Consider the following 22,739-nt stretch of genomic DNA (forward strand, 5'->3'; position numbering starts at 1 on the left):
CGTAATATGCATAATTAGCCATACGGTAAAACTGAAATCACGTGAGAAGGAAACTCCGCCTACTGCAGCTTATCTCGTTGGTCCATTCGCCAAAACTTAAACAAACAAAATATTCATCTCGTAAATGTGTATAGAATACTGATATCAGTATTAAAACTAAGATAGCACGGATTGGTTAGATTTTTTCCCTGTGATAATTGACCCACGAAAAGTTGTCTTAGATAACTCGAAGATTTCATTCAAAGAACAAGTTACTGTAGCCAAAAACAGTTTCTGAAAAGGTAAGCAACGTTTCATTATAATTTTCTCTTTCGGTAGTGTTGGTTGATCATATATACAAATTCCGGACCAAGTCCGGTTGCGGGAACGAGCTAAATCCTGTATCTACCACATCTTTATAGCTCTCAGCTTATCGTATCTATGCTATTATCGCTTAAGTTGAAATGTTTTTCTGTGATATCATCATTAATCAGTGTGGCAGGGATATATAGTTAAGAGGCAGTAATTTATCCAGAATTATCTTAAACTGTGGATAATGAATAGATTATCGGAAATTTTAACATTCGTCCCATTTTGGTGTGTAGCTTTGGTGAGTCGATGCTGAAATGTATAAGATAAAAATATCGCTATTTAATAAAGAAACGGATTTTTTTATAATCATGCAATTGTTTTCTTCTGAGAACACTACATGTAACTGTTCGATCCTTCAAACTTTAGTAAATGATAAGTGGTTGCATTTAAAAGATCGGCTCGTGACAAATATGTTTCGAATCAGTAACATTTGTTGAATAATAAAGAGCAAGTAATGGTCTCATTTCTATTTATTTTAACAGAGATTTTATAATATACATTTCCAGAATTTAACAGGAATATTTGATTCAATTAAAATTCATAAGGTATGGGTCTTTCAAACCACAAAGTTTGGCACAGGCCACAAAAACTATGTGTCTTGGTTCTATAAAGATTTGTTAAAGAGAAAAGATCTTGAAATCATGTGTTTTAACTCCTGTGTGTATACACTCGACATTGCGAATTTCGCGGTCCAACATACAAGTATATTTGACTACTTAAATTTAAAGACCACAAAACTCTAAGTTGAAGCAACTTTATAAATATCGAAAACCCCATTTTGTTTGTCAAATCTCCTTTTCGCGCTAACATGTATTTTCTTATTAGTACTGAATCTTGAACATTTATACAACTTTGATTAACAATCGTTAGGTAATTATTCTCAATTTGTGCCTCGAAATTCTACTTACGTATAAATTCTAGTCTCTCTGTTTCTAACTAAGTTATAATTTGTGTAAATGTTCAAGATTTAGAAAAACGGCAGATAAATAAATCGATATTGTATCACTACAAGTATAATAAACTGAGAAAAATAATTTTCATTCTTGAAGCTAGGTTATATAATGGAAGCATCATCCGCCATCGGGGCAAGAGTTCTTATAGCTCATGTATACGATATAAATTTCCACTTATAAATATTTGGAATTTGAACATTTTATTAGCATAAATTTATCAATGACTTTAAAGTGCACCACTTTAATTTTATGACTTCCTCCGAAATAGTCGGTTCTACAAATACCTGAACTAAAGAATAATTATGTTTTGTGAAATCAATACAATTCCAAGACTGAGTCTACGAAAGGGTTTGCATACTGTAAAATTTGTTTATACACAAATTTAATGTGTCGGTCTTTTAAAAAAGGAATTCAAATCTCGGCAGTTAAATTGTCTTATTTTAAAAAATTATTTTTACGGTAAATTAAAGTGGAACATTTTCGATTTATTGTCACACAAGTACATGTAGTCGCATAGACAGGGGCATTTCCATTATTTTAAACGCCATGTATAATTTTGTTATGACTTTACAAATGCCCTGGAGTTTGTTTAAACAGCAGCTAAAAGTATATACATACATATATTTGGCACATACTTAGAACAATTTTCAAAAATAATACTGAATACTTTTATGACCTTGTAGGGAATTAAAAAAAAATCTCTGAAAAACAAATGTTGAAAGTTTTGAATTTATTTAAAAAACGAGAAAGACAAAAAAACAAGAAATCAGTAAATAAACCTCGGTGTAATTTTACATTCGTGAACGCATAAAACTACGTTAATGCCCGATAACGCAAGTCTGTAAATATTGTTAACTCAGAACAGTTTTAAAATAAGTAAGAGAGCTATACTGTTGTTATTTGTGTAGTGTGCATGTCACTTTTTGTAACAGTAATAAACTGTGTTAATGTTTGTTTATTTTTAGACGTTGTATTTTGATTTCGTAAATTAATACTATGCTTAGTTTATTAAGCTGATGGGCCGTCAAGATAACGCATGATTTCATTTCAATTCACTTATAAAAGTAAAAGTTCTTATTTTTTATATTATTATAGCGACGTTTTGGAAGATATATTGTGTATGTTTCTCCCAAAATAAAAATGTACTATTTAATTAATATTTTTAGGTCAATACACCGAAGACCTAAATTGATATTTTCCGATTAGAATCGAATATTTACAAATAAATATTACTCATGAGCGTTGTATGTTTTCAAAAAATGTTTGATCTCGGATTATCCTCTTTCCGTCTTTTGTTTTAACATTTATGATTTTAAGCTACCGAACAATAGAATGTCAAAGTCAGGTATTCATTTGTTTTTATTAATTGTTTATTTACCTATTAACGACTTAATCTTAGATCAAAGGGAATTTCACGCCTATCGTGATGGCTTCACGGGGTACTCAGTAGGGAGTTGTTTACCTAATTATGACTCTATGATCTTCTGATCTCTCCAATTATTTCGGGAAATAAACATAATTAATTGCGCCATGTGCATTTTTGATGAAATAAATGTCGTTTTCAAAGGAAATATTTTCAGCAATGTAACGGTATTTTTTTTCATTTCTTGAAATTAGTTCCCTTATTAAACATGTAATTGCGAATTTGTAATTAAAATTTGTGCTACTTCATTGTCACAAGAATTTTAAAGTTCAAATCTTCATATGTCTAAAATATTGGTCAGATATAATTATTTTATTATAAAATTACAAATAAAAACAACTAAATAGAACGAAAATGTATCAACTTTGTAGTGGAAAGTTACTTCTTTTTTTTCTTTTAAATCTTCTTTTCTCGTATAAATATACGTTCTTGGAAATTCATTTTCGTTTTCTTTTTTTGTATTCTTTTTCCATTTATAAGGATGTAACTTCAATTTTAACGACAAGACTGTACATCGAAAATGACATTTTAAATATTTTTTTCTGTGTGTTACTGTAGAATTCAAGTCGAAGAAAACCGCTAACTGTAATAGCGATTTTGAACGGAATCCATCGCACGATTGAGCAAAATGTTTTTTTCAGAAATCCCAAAATTTGAAATTCTTAATAATTTTGTATAAAACAATATTGATATTGTATTTTTGGAGAGGCGTGTTTGTTTTTACCTCAAACCACAACTCAGTCGTTGTTTATGATGTTGCAGATATAACCAAAAAAAATCTTGAGAACTTACATGTAGCTGAAAATTTATTTAGATTATAAGAAATTCTGGACGTATCACCAAGACAGAAGGAAGGATAATGGTCTTTTATTGTTTCGCATGCTGCATCTTGGTTCCATTTTAATGTTCGACCTGCTAATTTAGTAAGAGTTGTGCTAGGTTTTTGGTAATTTATCCCGAATGTCACCACAATTCAAAAGCTTCCATCAATCTAAACATAGGAGACTCGCAGAGAAAAAACATTTTTTTTCTTTGAAAAACAGAAAATTAGTTGCTGTTTTAGTTTTTCTTTCTCATTTTTGCATGTACGTTTGTTACGGACCTGTAACCTATTATCCATGGTAAGAGAAAACGAGTTTTAATGACATCTTTTTAAGCCCTCATATATGACTATAGATTCTACTCGTGTTCGATGACAGCTATGCCAAAACGCTCTGAAAATACGACAAACAAACAAAGTGCCCGTATTTTAACATTTTATTTGACTTTTATAATTCCTGTGTTTTTAAATGATGATTCAGCTACTGATGAGGGCTTCTAAATGACGTATGTCAAGTAATAACGTCATTCGGAAGTTTTGGATTTTGTCAGTTTTTATGTGTAAAGTTTTATGAAACACAAACCGATCCTTTATAAAGTTATATGATATAAATACGTATTCATTTCCAGAGAGCAGGGGAATATATACATGTACACTCATGTGTGCATCAACGACAAGGAATATGCAATAATTATATACAATTTTGTAAGTTGTGAACTTATCAGGCGAAATTTAAAAGAAAAAATATATTTATTTCTTAATTAGACAATTTCTCTAAATGAAATATTTTTACAGCGAGAACATTTTTCTTTAATTTCTAACTTTATCTGAAAACTGTGTAACCCTTATATTGCAATGTGTAAATGTTATCTTTTCAGAAATAGGTAGCAGCCGCCTGATACCAATATTCTAGCACCTGGTGTTGACATTTCCTAATACAGAATATCTATCTAAAGACCTATAATTGACAGTATTATATTTTTGCGTGTGTTAGTAATTCACAAAGTTTTGAACCGAATGGAGTTCCATGGCACAAACGGAATCTTTGTGGATTAGTGCGCCTCATTCTTACTCAACTGAAATCAAAGAAGAGCCTTACGACGATCAAAGTAGTAACCATACACAACAAAATAGTCCTAACGAGAACAATCCTCAACCCGCAGCGTATGCGCGGGGTATGCTGAATTTCCAAGAGAACAGTCCGCTCCTACCGAACGAAGAAGTCGAGACATTTTTTAATCATCTAGATCACCCATCTTCAGCAACAGCACGTGTTCACGATCCAGAAAGAGACTCGCATTCAAGTGACTCCGATAACTCTAAGCTCTCACCACCTAACAGTATGTTTCAGTCCAACATGCATTCAATGTCTATACCATCAGCTGGAAGTTACCCTGATGCGCCAGGTGCAAACAGTTTCATGCATTCGGGAACGAGCCCTGTTTATGTGCCAACTACCAGAGCAGTTCTACCAATGCAGTACGTCGGAAATGGTTCCGGTCAGACTGTATCATCTCCAAACACTCCGTCAATGTGGCCAATGCAGTCAGAAACAACATACAGTACTCCGAACACACACCCGTCTGTATCGCCACGTTTTGCCTTCGCCCCATCTCCTAACTCGCCTCCATCTGCAAGAACTGACACTAGCTTCAACTCAGCTCTACGTCCAAGCGGTATTAGTCCATATCCGGCTTATATGTCTCCGGAATTCTCTTGGAACTACAACATGGCTCTGCAACAAGGTTTACGACGCTCGGGTACTGGTGAGTGTTTCATATTTATATTTCCCGTATACCTTTTATCATTGCCATTATTATACTATGAACAGCAATGCATTAGCAGAGTATAGACTGAAGGCATATTTTTTCCTTTGCTTTAGGCTTTTCAAGTATAACATTTGTATACAGAAAGATTATCGTATTTTTACAATTTAAAATAATATTAACGAAAATGTCTTGAAAAAAGTCACCACAGAGCCATTTTCTGAAGCTATATGCGTGCATTCCAAAATGACAACTTACGATGCAAATTTCAAATTCAAAATATGTTACGTATTTTAAGTATTTTTTCAAATTACTGCCTAAATTTGAGACATTTACGATCGCTATTTACACGGTACATATCATTTCACGAGAGCAAGACAGTTTTATTCGCACGAGGATTATATCAACTATGCACATGACATTTTGGGGATGTCAAGCCCCGGCCTCGCCAATGTCTAAAGCCGTTTTGATAGGAAACATTCATGGAGGCGGCCAATTACTGTTTGTTTTATAGTCGCTATGGCTTGTATATGATGTAAACCTCTGACCTTATAGTTTCATTACAGAGATAAGGAGTCGCATACAAAAATTCATCATTCTTTTATTGCGGCTAATTGCATTAAATACGTAATTATGAGGCTAAACAAAGATAAAAGGCCTTACTAAGATAAGGAGTGTGGTTTGGGATATTTGATCGGTCATATTTTTCATAAATAATTTGAAGATTTGTTTATGAGCCGGAATTCTCTGTTGTTTTGTAATTTACTGTAAGGGTGTAGGAAAGATGCATTTTTTTTGTTAAAAATAATAATTCAAAAATAAAAAAAACAAACAGTTTAAACTGAACGTGATATTATGATTTTGTGTCTTTTCATGATTAAAAAAGTCATGGCTAAGGTTCAAAAGCAAAAAATAGTTTGAACGCGATATTTTCCATTTTCAATTCTCCTGGGCCAATAATGAATCTAAGCACGCATAAGGGTTTATCCTGTTTTTACAGTGTTTTACGCAAAGTGTCAAAATATCTTAAAACCCACTTCCTAATTTTCCATTTAACTGGTACAATTTAACTTTCGCTTAATTCTATACGTTTTATCTACGTATATAGCTTCATATTAACTAATAATAAACGGATTTATTTCATACGAAATGACAAATCTGGGATCGTTCGAGGGTGTAAGGTTAATTCTTGTGTCATGAGCAATTTTCTGATAAAGGGGTTCTCCGATTTAGGAGAATAACACACAACAGGAGTAACGTAGGAATGTGAAGCACGCCGATCTCCTCTTCCATTCATAGTTTTGGTAGTTCGGCTTAAAACAGGCTTTGATAAATGACAATATTTTTATCATTAGTTTTTGTACTTTGGTGTTTCTATTTTGTAAACGGTTGGATAGTTTGGTAAAAGTTACTAAGTCATTTGATAAGGTTTTCTTTGCGAAACTTACACTATAAGGTCATAATAACGGCTAATATTTTTTTATTAATGAAAATATATTTTGAACCAATTGCACTCTATACAAGCAATGCCACAAATTTATTTATGTTTGTTCCAATGATCTTATAGCATTATCCATGCATCGAAATATAATGGAAAACCTTCAGAAGAGGACGTAAAATTTCTCTACCAGACTCAAAATCGATGCATTTAATAATATTGGCATTGAAATGTTTTAAATGCTGGATACAGGACAGATTCAAAAATAATATCTGTTTTACAAAACGTACAAGCTTGCTACTTTAAATCTGGTTGAAAATATGCGAGTGGCTTATTTTCCTTGTTTGCACCTTCAAGCTGGAGCACTGACCACCATTTAACAAGATTCGTGATATTTCTCATTTTTTTGGTATATTCACAATAAACATTTCATAAAAATATGCATTTTTTACTTGCTTTCAGTTAACTGTTTATGTGACTAGCTATGATGCATACACATTATTCCTTGGCAAATTGGCAGTCTAAAACAATTCTGAAGCAAGTCAAAAATCACTTCATCCAAGAATATCAAAATCCCATAGATAAGCTGGGGCGGATCTAGGGGGTTCGAAGGTAGGACCACCCCAACCTAATTTTTATGGAAAATTTTGTTCATTTCGTGTGCAAACATGAGCAAACAATAGCCTCGAACTTCCTTTTTTCTGGAACCTATTTCAAAATCTTTCCATCGGTGTCAGTTTCCACTGGTCGAACTGTACATGTCCTTGGGACTCAGCATTAGATGAAGTTCAACAATGAAAACTTGTATTAAGCCCCTAAAATTCTATTGCAAATAAAAATGAATGAAATGTTTTATTATCTTCAGCTTTTAACCATCTTCTCAAAATTCAAGATAAAAACTGTAAAACAAAGAGGTTTTTAGAGTCAACTTTATAGATTATTCAATGACTAATTTTCGCTTATAGTTTTTTTTTCTTGACCAGCACTGGACACCTATGACATTTATTAGGAAGGGGATTAAATTTGGACAGCTTTGGCTAAATAAAAGATTGTCTAATCACCAATAGAATTATCTCTTATATCCGATATGACGGACACAATGATCAAATTCCTTGTGAGAACATTTTTTTTGAAAATTCGAAAATGATTGTAAAAATGAAAAAAAAATTCTTTATTTCGTACACTACCTACATGAGAAATCCCATAAAAAGATATTACATTGTAATGCAGTATATTCAAGACCGGAATGAAATGCTGGATCTCCAGAAAACTTTATAGAGAAAAAATACCAAAGCAATTAGAAATATTCAGGAAGAGAAATACACTGTCATGGTAGATAACTTGTTAAGGTTTGCCTAAAATTTTCCGATGCATTAAGGATGATAATAATTTTTGTTTAAAAAAAAAAGGAATAACTGAACTGTCTTTTTAGGGATTTTATTTGCGGGGGGTGGGGCTAAACTTTATAATTTTTTCATAGAAGTTAACCATGTTAAAATGTTATCAGCGCAATCTTTCACTTGACCACCGATAAGAAATGTCTACTTGTTGCTATTTGGCTTGTATTATTGATGACCTGGCCTTTATTTGTCCAAAGAAAGAGATTAACGACAAATTCCTCGGTAACCAGTCAAATCTCTATTGAACCAGTTTATTTACTACGTTCAACAAACAAACGGAAATGGAAATTCGTGTGTAATTTCAAAAGTAACAAGGGCAAAAGTTTCCGTAAAATAAGTCTCGTTGTTTGGCCCGTAGTACTTAAACGCGTAAAGAAATCCCCTCAATTGCTTCACACAACTATAAAATAAATTTGGACAAGAAAACCTTTCAAAGAACTAACGATTTATACTCGATTTTCGCTTTTATTTTGACTTTTAGAAATAATTTTGGAACCATTCCACAGATAAGCGGACACTGAAGTTATGTGGTTGTTTAGGAAATTGAAAAAGTAAAAGCTGAGTGTTGTGTACATACATTGATACAGCCAAACATATGTACAGGGGTCTAGTTTTGAAGGTGTTTTAAAGCAGGGCCTAATCTAAGACATCAATGATAAGGGGAATTTTAAATTAGATCTGTTTAAAAAATATAGAGATTTTTTGTTTAGAAATATATTACAAAAACTTCTCCGTATCAAAGACAAATGGGAGAAGTGAGCACAAACAAGAAGAATTTTTTGCTCATTCCCCCTTCTAAATTTGACAGTCTTTACAGGAAGGGCATATGTTTTCTTCTTTGAAAACTTGAAATATTGGTCCCGAGATATATTTTCACACATAAAATGAATATAAAACATGTGTGTGTGTATTTAAAGTAAGTATAAAACAACATGGCATAAATTGTCAAGCAAGACTATACCGTACAGACGTATACAGTTGACATCCTTTTCAAGCAGAAGATCGATGACAAGTGTCCAACCATCTACTTTTCTTTGAACAACATGTTCTACAAACAAACATGAAAACTTAACTCAAATAGAAAAAAAATAACATGGTTAAAATCAATCAGTTATGTCTATGTTCAAAGTCCAAACAAAAATGCATTGAAAATGTTGTGCAAAACACCCTCTGTTTAAACTTTTTTTTTCGTTTTTTCTTAATTAGTCCAATAAATCGTAAAGTAAAACATGCACATGTATTACACAGATTTGTTTTGGTAATTACCCAAAATTTAATTATAAAACCAAAAAAAAAAAAAAAGATAGAAACGTCAGTTTTACAATGCGTGAGAATATTAATGCGATAAAATCCATAGAGGATTACAAATTCCCTACTGTACAGTGTAGAAGCACATAAACAGATTTAAATTCTTGTTTATGATATTTGCAGATCACCAAAATTAACCATCAATAACTCATAGAGAAACATAAATTTGGATCGTTATTTTTACCGTGGGCTCTTAGTAGGAGAGAATTCTACAATTGAGCATCTGACCTCTGACAATCTCAATATTAACGTATAGATTGTGTTTGAGTTTATGGTAGTTAGAGAATTTAAAATAATGTCTTTTGGTTACAAAGATGATCCAAATCTTTCATTCAGTGCAGTGCAGAACAATTAATTATTTAAGTCGGCAAAAAATTTAAGTTACAAAATCATAGTCTTAGAGTGCACTATACAGTTACATTAAGTCGCACTGTTTCGCACACCAAATTACCCCGGTCAAATTTTGTAAAACTTAAAATTAAAGTTGAAATTTGGTGGATATATTGTTTAAATGTAGGTAAGCATTTATACATAGACAGATGTAATATTTGTTATGGTAAACAGGTGTAATTTAAATGAAAAATGGTATCCGGAACGTTTCAGTCTCCTGCCGTATTAGGTTCTCTCCTCAGCATCAGATGGCTGATTTTCAAAATACCTTATTTCGCACGAACTTTAAGGACTAAAACTGTGAGAGAATGAATCGAAAAGGATCTTATTATTTTTACTTTTTTTTCCACCTACTCCACGCATGCTTTCATTCTGTGGTAGTGTCTAAGTGCCTGATATTTAAAAAAAAACATAGTATTTGGCTGTTAGTTTTGGAAAGGCACCCCTGATTTGTACTAAAACTCAGTAATATTTGTTTCAGTATGTTACCATGGCTACTGGATTTTATACGAATAATCATTAAATTACTTATAAATGACTTGAACCTCCACACACCAAGGGTTTAAAAAATATGCACTTTTTAATGACAAAATACTAGAAATTACTGTGTGGACTGCCTCAAAACAGCTTTATTTCAACAAAATGAGACCAAATTTTCAGAAATGACCTAACTGTATTGTACTACCTTAGATGCATTCCTCAAGATCCAATGGCGGTGAAAATTTCCGACTTTTTTTCGTTTCGGTTTTATTGTTTCCACCGGTTGGTACGATTGGTTGTTGTTTTCTCGCCCTTGAGGCTTCGACATTGGTTTTTGACTTTCAGATTTTTAGTATCACCTTATCCGTTGATTTCAAGTCTCAAGTTTTTTTATTGTCTGATACCCACAACCATTTGGCTTTTTTGACAAGTGGGGCGGAGAGGTTTTGAAAAGAGAAAACAAAATCGGCCACAAGAATTTGAGTAGGAATATGGTCAAATTCGACGAATATAAAAACAGACATAAAAGTTGTTCTGGTTCGATGTAACATTAAATTATTTGAGGTCTGGCTATTATCAGCAAGTTAATTCGATCACAAGGTTGCATAGATAAAATGTCTGAAGAACCCGAGTATTGTCAAACAATGCTTACTTCGGAATGCCGTGATGGAGATCTGGCTAAAACAATGAACATCTGTCCCGACCTGTCACGTTTTATGCTCCATAAATGTTTGTGAAAAATAAACAACTGTACAGTTCTGTAATTTTTGACATTTTAATTTCTTATCAATTCTTGGTAATCCTAAATGCTATATAGACTTGAAAACCATGAACGTCGAGATCGACGCCGCAACTTTGTGTAAATTATAAGTAATTGCTGAACATTTCAGTGATACAGATTCAGAAATGAATTCGCCATTTGAAAAAAATAAGAAATAAATTAAAATTCTTATGAAATTACAGTAATAGTTGCATTTTGTTTAAATTTGATCTTCATCGCTCTATGGTAATCGGAACAAGTACAAATGTAGTTGTAATCTTAAAAGGATATTTTGCTACCGGTCAATGTGACATTTTAAGAGACAAGTCTGAATATAAACTTTAACTCTTTTAATAAAGCCCTTTATGCACAAATGATACAGGAAATTGTCTATCAGTTACACAGAGGTACTTTTGTATCTTTTTGAAAAAAAGATACTTAGTCTTTGTTTTCAAAGCCACCGCCTTCATGTTTGCTGTCCAGGACTTTTAACCAGAACGAATAGACTGTCGAAACTTTCTCCTACGAAACAAATTTATCCATAATCCTCTCTTATCTCAAATTATGGGAATGAATTGTGAAATGAATACATATCAATATAAATTGAGATATCGGAGAGAAAATTTTACTATTGACGAAAATGTACCACCCCAATATGGCGTCGAAGGTCAGATAACTCTTAGTGAAATGTCTACTTAAAGGGATAAATTATGTCTTAAAATATTTCACCCGGGATTAAACGATTAGCCAAAAACAGCGCTTATAAAAGACGACGTTGACGGTCCGTTTTGAATGCTGTATATTTTCAATATTAATGATATTGACCATGTTAAAAGCTAAAGATTTATGAAGCTTTGTACAAATATATGTGACCCCCGGAGTAATGTGAAGTTGAAAAGTTTTCTTAAGTAAATAAAGAGTGACATAGTCATTTGAGGTTTTATAATTTCTGGTATAACCCGAAATCGACTCAAGTGGTCCTTGTAGATTTTATGATAGGGTTGTATACGGAGTGAGACCCCGTATTTACAAAAACTTTGAGGGAAAAATCTTATAAATGAATCTAAAACATGTACACTTAGTATTATCTCTCCAAAGTATACTGCTGTGTTGTCTATACTTTATTTTCCCACCCAACATCCCCTACAAAAATAATGAGCCAAGCACTGATTTTCTTTTATAAACAATACATAAGAACATTTGTACACTAGCTGTGAAAAACATGAATTGCCATTGATAAACTTTTCCAATGTGGGAATATCTTTTTAAATCCGATTTCTTTAATGTTCTAATCAATTTTGGTAATACAGCCAAAAGTGTAATAAAATACATTTTGAGATGAAGATCGGCAGTGGCATTAACCGGGATAAGTAGGTTCCGGGGCAGGGGCATTTACCGGGATAAGAAGTTCTGGGGCATGGCCACTTACCATGGGTAAGTAGGTTCCATGGCAGGATCATTTATCTGGGTCAGTAGAGGAATGTGAAACACGCATGCACTTGATAACTTGCATTTGGACTTCGATTTGCGTCTTTAATTTGCCTTTAAGTTACTTTTTTATAAGAGGTGAATGTTAATGGCACATGAAAATCGACTAAGAAAAAACAATCAGTAATAAAGTACATAGGTTTGCTCCCACTGTCAGTATGAGGTCTTCTAGTATTCTTATTTAAGAGTGGGAGCATGCCCATTTGGTCAAATTGTATTTTGTCTGTCCGGTTATTGACATACCGTAGTAACACCAGCAGATGATGCATCGATTCAATGAATGGGGTGGGAATAAAAACAAAAATATGCTTGGCTGAAATATTACGACGAGATAAAATCATATCTTCAACAATCTAAGATGCGTTTTTAGAATTGATGGTTGTAAAACGTTTACAGGAGTATCGTGTGGAGAAAAGATACTTATTTTTTTAGTATTTGAAACAGCACGCGCAATGCGTTAGCAGACGATAGTACCGCGCGTGCTGTCAAATGGCACCGAATGACACAAATTCATTGAATCAAGAACATCCGTATCAGACGATCTTGATGGAACAAGTTGATGTAAGATAACTGAAAAACATTTTACTTGGCTTTTTTAAAAGCTCATCAAGAAGCGATTATCAGTAGATGCTGACTTAATTTTGATAAAAATCGGGATAAAAATGATGAATTACGGAAAGTGCCCTCTTCCCCTTGTTTAAGAGAAGATAACAGTAATTTTGAATCATATACAATTTTCATTTCGATGCATGCTTATTTCTTTCACATTTAGTAGTAATAAACCTATTCTAAACCTCTTACCTTAATTCCAAGGCTGTATCAAGAAAGAGCCGTAAAAACGATGTTTAATCATATTCATTTGACTTTTTTAGTTAGCATTGTTTCAAGAAAGGACTGCTGCTGGGTTTTTAAATATGTCTGTTAATACCATTTCGTTTCATTTTTTTTCATATTTATTTGAATAATTTAAAACAGGAGAAATATTACTTATGTCACGACTGTACGGAAATTTATTGCAATATTTACTTCGAACTCCGAAATGGCGCCTTCTTTTCTTAATTTGATTCCAAAACAAATTCAACATCACGAAAACGCTTGTTCTTTGTGACAAATGAATTATGAACAACACAAAGTGTTAGGGGTTACGAAAATGTTTAATTGATTAATGACCTTCTTATGAGAAAGTGCACTGCAGACGTCAGTTAAAAGGTTTTATAGCTAATAACCAACAATAAATCTTATACAACTTGAGAGTACAAAGCACCTATGAGCTTTTTTTTTCTTTTTCATTTTTTTTTTTTTGTTCTAAACATGCATTGGTACATACCACTGCAAGACACATGTAGCTTTCTCCTTGTCTAGAACAAATATTTTTCTTCGTTCATTAGTTAACTTGGAAAAAAATCGGCAAAAAATCAAGGCACGAATTCATGAGAGTTTTGATTCACGTACAATATACATTGATAGTTTAGCAATATTAGTTTATTCTATGTATATTTTTTAAACTTTATGTCATACAACTGTATCATTGAGGATTTTTATCTATTGTTCTTCTATTTATCAAGACCTGATATGCTTTCAAGCGTTATCAATTGTGAACGTAAGGATTTCAAATAAAAACTATAGAAATATGATTTAAGAAGTTGTTGTGTATTTTATGTTTTCCAAAAACAAAATCACACATTTCAGAATTAGATACATTTACACTATATGTGATGTATTTTATAGTCGAAGAAACTTTCATGAGCATGTGCAGTCAATCATATGATATTCATCAAATTTTAAACAACTTGGTTCACAATGTCTCATATTAACTTCTCCTTTTTTATAGGTCATAGACCATTCATAGAAATCCTTATGTTTTCAAATGAAAATGGAAATTTGACAATTTGAAAATTTCTATCATTTTTCTTCGTAGATCACCATGCCAAAGGATTTCCAGGAATGGTTTATGCACCTGAATACGCCTCATTAACTTATGTAAGTATATTAGTCTTCTTTTCTACAAAATATTATTTCTAATTTAACAGATAACCAGGACTACTTCGCGGATTTGGAAGGGCGTGAATGCGTCAACTGCGGAGCAATATCCACCCCCTTATGGCGCCGAGATGGTACCGGCCATTACCTTTGTAACGCCTGTGGATTATATCATAAGATGAATGGAATAAATCGCCCTCTCATTAAACCACAAAGGCGATTGGTTAGTTTCTTTGTTTTCAAATTAACATAGTCAATATTTAACCAAGTATATGTTGTGTTACAAGTAGGTAGCGTTTGCATATATTTTTCTATATTCATCTCAATTACGAAACCGAGGCCGATCCCACGTTCGGAAATCCGGATTTGTGCGCATTTGTGTATAATGATATTTTACTAGGTATCATCTTGACTCTTACTAAAATGATGTTTGCATTCACTAAACTAAAACTTGGTATTATTATTGATCTTATAGGGAGATTTTGGAGACGCTTATTCGAACGCACCCCAATATCCGACTGGTGACGCCCTGCAAGCTTTCGGTCCTTGGACAACTGGCGGAAAGGTACTTGGAAAATCTAGAGTATGTTTTTCTTCAATCCTTTCAAAACTAACACCTCAACTAATCTACTAAAAGATGAAGTTAGATTAATTTATGCAAGCGCAAGAAGGCAATATTACCACAAAAATATAAACTTGCATTTTCAATATATATCTTGAAAATATAGCTTTGTTACTTATAATCGCTTGCATATATATACTCATTTCATCTTTTAGTGCTATAGCGCTACCAATTACTACAAAGATCATACATATATACACAGTACATTTAAGTTATTCTTTATAGGGATGCATTCAAGCAATATATTTATTAAAAATATTGCTTTAGTTCCATTTCCATCTGTATTAGCCCTGCTACCTTGACTAAATCATTTTCTCTTCAGGTTGAGATTAAAACCGGTAATTGAATGTGTGTTCCGTTCCATATTGTTGTTTCATACAATTTATACCTGTTCAAACCCAGCCCTGGATATGCCGGAAACCTGTCTAAACGAGATTCATTCTGAAGTCCCTATATTTCTATTTTAATACTATATAAGCCTATAAAACCCGAACACTTTCCCAAACCAAACAATTAAATTCTTCAGTCCTGTTTTCATTGCATTGTTTTTTGCAGAATGGAATCATAGATGATTTGGACGTCAAATTTAAAGCAGAAAATTTCCTTCATATACTTTATTTTTACATAATTGTAGCCCTTTCTGTATACAGATCTGTATTTTTCATTTAACCATATACATTTATGTTCTAATTTACCAAATCAAAAACTCTCGCAAATTGCTAATTTCAAGCACAATTCATATGTATATATAAATCCAACAATTAATTTATTGTTAATGATTATTTTACTAAATACTTAAAAATCAGATTCTGTATGATTATACCTATTAGTCTTAACTATTCTGATCAAAAAGTTCAATTTAAAAGTACAGGTACTTTATTATCCTAAGTAGCGTTCGTTATATAACATGCCTATATCACCCCAAGGGCAACCGGCCCTCGGGTGATATAGGTGGAGGGTTAATACCACACGTGATACAGATTTTGACATGTCATGTTCATTATATCATATATTTTAACTATACTTCAAGTTTGTTCAGAGAAGGGCTACAATATAGGGTATGCGATATAGGTCTAGAGGTGTGATATAGGGTATGCGATATAGGTCTAGGGGTGTGATATAGGGTATGAGATATGGGCCTAGGGGTGTGATATAGGGTATGCGATATAGGTCTAGAGGTGTAATATAGGGCATGCGGTATAGGGTATGTGATATAGGGTTTAAACAATCACTTATAATGCATATACAAAAAAGGTATATTTTAAGCTAAAAAGATGATATATGCTTGTATATTCACTTTATTTCTCATGCAAAGAAACGGTTACAGACCACATGAACAGTCTTATTATTTCATTTGCTTGTTGGACTTCTGGGACAATATATACATGTAGATTGTGCTTGAATTTGACAATTTGCAAGAGTTCTTAATTTGTAAAAGTAGAAGATGAATGTATGGTTAAATAAAAAATACAGATCTGAATACAGAAAGGACTATAGTTTATATGTAAAACTAAAGTATATGTAGACCCAAAACAAATTCAGGTTTTTTTATGGATATCTTTACCCCTTGCATCACCTCCATCACTGTCAGTGTCTGAATTTTATATACTAGTAGATTGGTAATTTAGAAATGAAAGTTCATACGCTGTCGTTCAATAGTTCATTATTTTAATAAAGGACATTTAGCATATGGTTCAGCCATTTGCTAAATAAATTCTGTAAAAAGATACAAAGCTTAATCATCTTCAGTCTTATCATTTTTTGTGTAAACACGTCAAATTCGTTTCCTTTGAAAACCAATAAATTTGCCAATTTTCTGTTTTACGCATTTTTCTTTTAAGCGTTTTGATGACAATATTTCATCAAATGTTTTAACTCGATCAACGATTTAAGCACATGTTATCAAACGTTGACAGGATTAAGAGTAAACGGTTAGCAGACGTTACTTAACATGTTGAAAGAGACGTTTTCCATGTTTTCAAATTTTGTCAAGAGGTAGCGCGTGCCTCAACTTCTGTATTCGACACATTGCAAGAATATCGGAATAAAAGTTTTGTTGTGGTAAAGATAAAGCAGGAAGAAAAATAGAACAGCAAAATGGAATTGTTTTAAATGTTATATGTCCTTTTTTCAACAGGAGCCCACACATTTATTTTCCTAAAATTCCATATAATGCAATAATGCAGTGATTGCTGACGAAGACCTGAAACATACAATAAATGCAATAAGGCTATAACATGAAAACATGAACAGTCTTAAATTTAATAAAACATTAATTCCGATACCTGTACTATCTTCAATGCCTAGATACGAAGAAGGGTAATACATTTTCTCCCTTGAAAAAAACAATCGTCATGGTGTTTTGCATTTATTCCCAAACTTTAGTCCTGAGATCCTTATGAACTTTAAAAACATAGATCATTCTGCCTGCTTGTAAACTTTCTTTAAATCCGGGATACTCTTATGTTAAAAGTTTTTCTTCTGTAAATCTTTTGTCCCCTCTGACCTTGCTCCTCTCACCCTGTCCTGAATTAAGGCCACTCAACTTGGTGATGAAGCTGAGCGTCGTCATGTATCACTAATATAATTCTATCACAAGTCAGTTGTCAAATTTACAGAAAGTTGGCTCATGTCATTTCTTCCCTCAAAAATCTCAAATCTATTGAAGTAATCAAAAAACAAGCTACCATACTTAATTTTTATCTACAAAAAGATAAAAAGAACATTTAATGCTATGCTGCAATCCGCATTTCGTCGCGTGCTTTTTACATCATCAGGTATGTCCTAAAACCAAGTATCTATCAAGTGCGATAACGGGAGAGATAAGAGCTGGTTCCCGTTTTCCCCATACTGATGCTACCGTTTCGAGGTGGTCTTGTAATTTTTTTTCTAGATAAATCAGAGGTAGTTTAAGATATTTTACTTGATAAAGTTGAGTGGTATTTTGATAAATTTTGATACACTATCAAGATTTAAGATCGCTATCTAAAACTCAAGAACATTTACATGTATGCGCCAACGGAAATCTAATTTATTTTAATTTTACGCTACGTTTCTTAAGTTCTGTGCTGCAGAATAAAAACAAATCAACCCATGTAATTTTCAGTAATGGCATATTGTAGGTTTGGTAATTAACAATAAAGGTTTATTTTTGTCCTCATGAATACATTTATAAATGTCAAAAAATAATTACTATAAGACTTTTGTCTGCTTAATTTCCGAAATAAATATATATATATCCTATACGAATTTATTTCGGAAACATTTTATGAATTATTCAACAGTAAATAGTAAAATGTTTTAAATTGGTTTTTACTTTTTCTTTTCCTTGAATACGAAGTTTTGTAGTTCAAAGGAAATTACCCATATTTCTGTCGATCTGTTCGTCTGTTCGTCTTCTATACATCTTTTTTTAAGTTCGAATTTTATCAATGCCAATGTATAAAAATGATTGTTTCAATATAATGGACATGATTGTAAACCTGTGTAAAGCTATGTAAACCAAAGTGTAAGTTGGCTACTCACATCAATGGTGAATCCCGGGGAGAGTTTCGGGCGTCATAACCCCCTTTTGTTGGAAAATTTGGTGAATTTGTGCAAATTTTTGCACAAATGAACAATTTATAGCTTGGAAATTCCTTTTAAAACAAATTCTGAGTGAGAACTACCTTTTTTAATTTCTGCGTCCGGCTTTGTTTATTTGATGAGGATTATGCCCGTCCTGTTTCGAAAAAACGGCGCGCCAGCTATATTTTTGTTTATACATGTACCAACGTTACAATTATGTTTTTTCTTTCAGAGTGCTTCCAGACGAGTTGGATTATCTTGTGCTAATTGTCACACATCAACCACAACTCTATGGAGGCGCAACAACGAGGGAGAACCCGTATGTAACGCATGCGGACTCTACTACAAATTACATGGGGTATGTATGTTTATTCAAAATCATGAAACATTAAATCTTTCGTTTTAAACATTGACAATGTGATTGAAGACGTCTGGATATTATGAGAAAATTCGGAGTTCAAATTATTTATTGAATTGTATGGTTTGTTTCTTCTTTGCATTGTGGAATTTTGCAAACACATTTTTTCTATTTGTTTTGTTTTGTTTTGTTTTGTTTTTTTGTTGTTTTTCCTTTAAGATGTTTTTATCATGAAATCATCGAGCTCGGTCAAAGATTTGCAGTGACAAAAAACATTTACATTTGTTTCGGTTCTACAGAAAGAAGTATTATAGTCTTGTAGCCTTGATCAGTGACTGCTTATACAAATTCTGTGTTTGTTGAAAATATGTTTTAGAGCAACTATCTAATTTTATAAGAGGTGCTAAATCATATTTGAAATAAAATGCAAGTGGCAGATTGACGAGAAAAAAGAAAGAGCATCTTTGTAACATCGTGTCTGAAAGGGAGGATCGAAAACACAACAAAACAATTCTATGGTTTAATCAATCGTCTTTACTCCATAAAAACATGTGGTAAACATTTAAACTGACCAAAACTATCATTGCCACAAATCATATTAGAACTACTACTTAGGAAACTATACTCCACAGAAAATGTTTAGGGCCACTGTAGAAAATTCTATAAATTTAATTTTATTATTATCAGCATATATGTAAAATAAATTCTATAAATTAATCACTATAACAATAAAAACAATCTCCTTAAAACCAAATGACAGTTTAATAACGTTTAAAATCACTGTCGTAATGATGGAAATCCGAATTTTGAATATTAGGAAAAAAACTAAGTGACCTTTAACATTTTTGTGGAGTATATTAACTATTTTACTGTTGTAGGTAAACCGCCCATTAGCTATGAAGAAAGATGGTATCCAGACTAGAAAAAGAAAGCCAAAGAACCTTGGAAAGAACAAGACACAATCAGGCAAAACTGAACAAGGTAAACGTACATAGAAATTAAGAATAATGGACATACTGGTAGTAGGCGTGGCCACCCTGACATTACCCGAAAGTAGGCGTGGCCACCTGGACATTACCCGAAAGTGGGTGTGGCCACCCTGACATTATCCGAATGTAGGTGTGGTCATACTAGTATTTACCGATACTGACAGCATGGTCTTCCTGAAGTTTCTGTAGGAGTGGAAATGTCAAAGAAGAATTGCAGAAAAACAGTAAAAGAACTGATAAAGTGGGGAGAACTACATTGTATTTGAGATAGATATTCCTCCGTTATTTCATTATAAGTTTAACATAATACAAAATTATTCTTATTTTATTTTTTTTTTTTTTTGCAATTTTGAAGTATATTTTTTTAGAACATGATAATATTTATATATCAAATCTTTTGTCAAAATTACTGTTCTGGATTAATTTAAGAAAATTAGGGGATACCGTGCGCACAATATGTGTGCGCAATGTTCTAACTATATTTCATAGCTTTATTGTTACTTCAGGATGAGGTTTTGAGTAATGTGATTTTGCTCATAGTTTAAAATAATACCCTCACAATGACTAGTTTTTGAAATTTTGGAGGTTTTGTTGTATCTTTTTTTCAACGCTATCATTGTATAGATGTAGTATTAAAATGTTTCATTTTCTTCAGATGTGAAAACCTCTCCTCATTCGCCACAGTTATCCGGAAGTCAAAGTACGCATGCCACACCAGTAGGCACTCCGACAATGAATGGAGGCTCCATCGAAATGCTCGTCCATAATAATCCAGTAACCTCTCTGGCTTCTGAACATACTTCTAGTTTGTCTAGTCCATTAAACAGTGTACATTACCCATCACCATCCCCTCCTAGAGCCGTCCCAGTCAAATTAGAACAACATGACGTCATCGAATCACATGGTCAGAGTTATAGCTCGGAATCCCCATCGGGGTTAACTGCTGTTACCGTTGGTGCTAACTGATCGATTTTACATAACGACATTTAATTTATAGTGCAGAGTAGCATTTGCTGCAATTGGAGCGACGAGAATTTGCGAGAACATACGAGATATCATGAGATATTTACTTTTCCTACCTCAGGACTAACAGGTTAACTCATCGCTTGTGTTCACCAGTCACGTGACTCAATATATGGACATATCATTGGATATGTGTATTTCAACTTTTATGAACTGCCTTATAATGTATTGAATTAAATTTTAATTATATGGTTTGATGAATTCCATTTCATATCAAATGTGATATTTATGTTCCTTAAATGTGTTGAAATTACAAGTTCTGTACATGTGCCTTCTTTTCGTAATAATTTGGTTGATTTTTTAAATCTTCGATCATTTTGCGAGTGAAAATAAAATAAATATTGATACTGACAGAAAAATATCAATAGAAGATGCCAGCAGTTTATGATAATTTGTGTCGAGTCTTGCCCGTTGTCAATTTTAGCTTTGCCAACTATTTTTATTTATTCGTTAATACGTTTTGAGGTCAGTAGGTCATTTTAAATTTATAATTGTGCTTTTCAAGGACTTATTAATCCGGCATTGTTTTAATTTACAGTTCTGATATGAATGTGTCTTTTTGTCTGTCTCTTCCGTTTTGCTACTTATTCTATTATTATTATAATTTTTTTTTTTTTTGCTTTAGTAGATCGCTAGTTGAATTCTGCTGTGCCATTAAATATATTTTGATGATTTTCTGCTAGATACAATTAATTAGATTTCTTAATATTTTTAAACAATGGCTCGGCTTCTAGCATCTACAGAGTATTCATCTTCAGTGCTGTTTTCGTCTTGGCCTCGAAGTTTACTACTTCTTGAAGAGTTTATTTCATACGCAAAGACCAGTTACAAAAAAGCAGAAAATTTAATTTTAGAAAACCTTAATTGGTTCTTTTCTTTTTTGTTTTTGTTTCTGGTGTCTAGATACACTTCATTTGTTTACCACATAATTTGATGACCTAGAACGAATATGATGGCATGCCTTATTATTTTATGTATGCCAGTTTGTTAATGTGTACTTTATGTAGATAATACTATTTGTTATGAAATGAACAATCAATTGAGATAAATATTTTCGCAAAATAAAAAAAAAACATGCAATCAATTGTTTTTATACCTGTATTATTACATATCTGATATACTACAACTGTACTTACATTCGATGTACTTGAAAGCGATGTTTGCAATTTCCCTTGACGGCAGTTTTATTTTATATGGTATGGCATACCACTGTTCGTCCGTCCTTCTCTGCACACGTTTTACGATAGCTTAACAATTTATGTCAGCATGCATTTCATCGTGAAAGGCAGCGTCCTTTAGTATATCATTGTATTCCGAGTGATTGGATTCCAGTGGGAAAGACGGGTGCATCCATTGTTGTTTGACAGAAAAGATTGACAAAAAAATGATAGATGTTTCAGATAATTATAGTTCAGAGGTTTGAGATCTCGCTGCTATACTACTTGACGTTTCAACTAAACAGTTGAAGTTTAGATTCTAGGTTCATTTTCCTTACCGGAATTTCGATTTAGAAGGTCTTGAAATCCGAAGACCGATCTGCATTTTATTGTTTACTTCCGGGATCTCAGAACGCTGCATTTCAATGTAAACTATTCTATTTTCATTGATTTTCATAACATTTTT

General features: G+C 32.6%; 1 protein-coding gene across 7 annotated transcripts; it reads left to right on the forward strand.

Annotated features, from left to right (window-relative positions):
- The first annotated feature begins 123 nt into the window (after nt 1-123).
- Nucleotides 124-22,196, forward strand: LOC148598653 (transcription factor GATA-4-like). 7 transcript variants are annotated; one of them, XM_088559941.1, is made up of 7 exons: nt 124-281; nt 4,426-5,313; nt 14,496-14,557; nt 15,033-15,140; nt 18,979-19,104; nt 19,983-20,085; nt 20,749-22,196. In XM_088559941.1, the coding sequence occupies exons 2-7, from the start codon at nt 4,575-4,577 to the stop codon at nt 21,057-21,059; spliced, it is 1,449 nt and encodes a 482-aa protein (XP_088416067.1). In that variant the 5' UTR covers nt 124-281; nt 4,426-4,574; the 3' UTR covers nt 21,060-22,196. The 7 variants fall into 7 exon arrangements, with proteins under 7 accessions (XP_088416067.1, XP_088416068.1, XP_088416062.1 ...); XM_088559942.1 differs by having other exon boundaries at nt 15,033-15,122; XM_088559936.1 differs by lacking the exon at nt 14,496-14,557 and adding an exon at nt 14,608-14,780.
- Nucleotides 22,197-22,739: the final 543 nt, after the last annotated feature.

Source organism: Perna viridis, chromosome 14 (assembly GCF_037379345.1).
Source record: "Perna viridis isolate PV_CMFRI_1.1 ecotype Kerala chromosome 14, ASM3737934v1, whole genome shotgun sequence".
Classification (NCBI taxonomy): domain Eukaryota; kingdom Metazoa; phylum Mollusca; class Bivalvia; order Mytilida; family Mytilidae; genus Perna; species Perna viridis.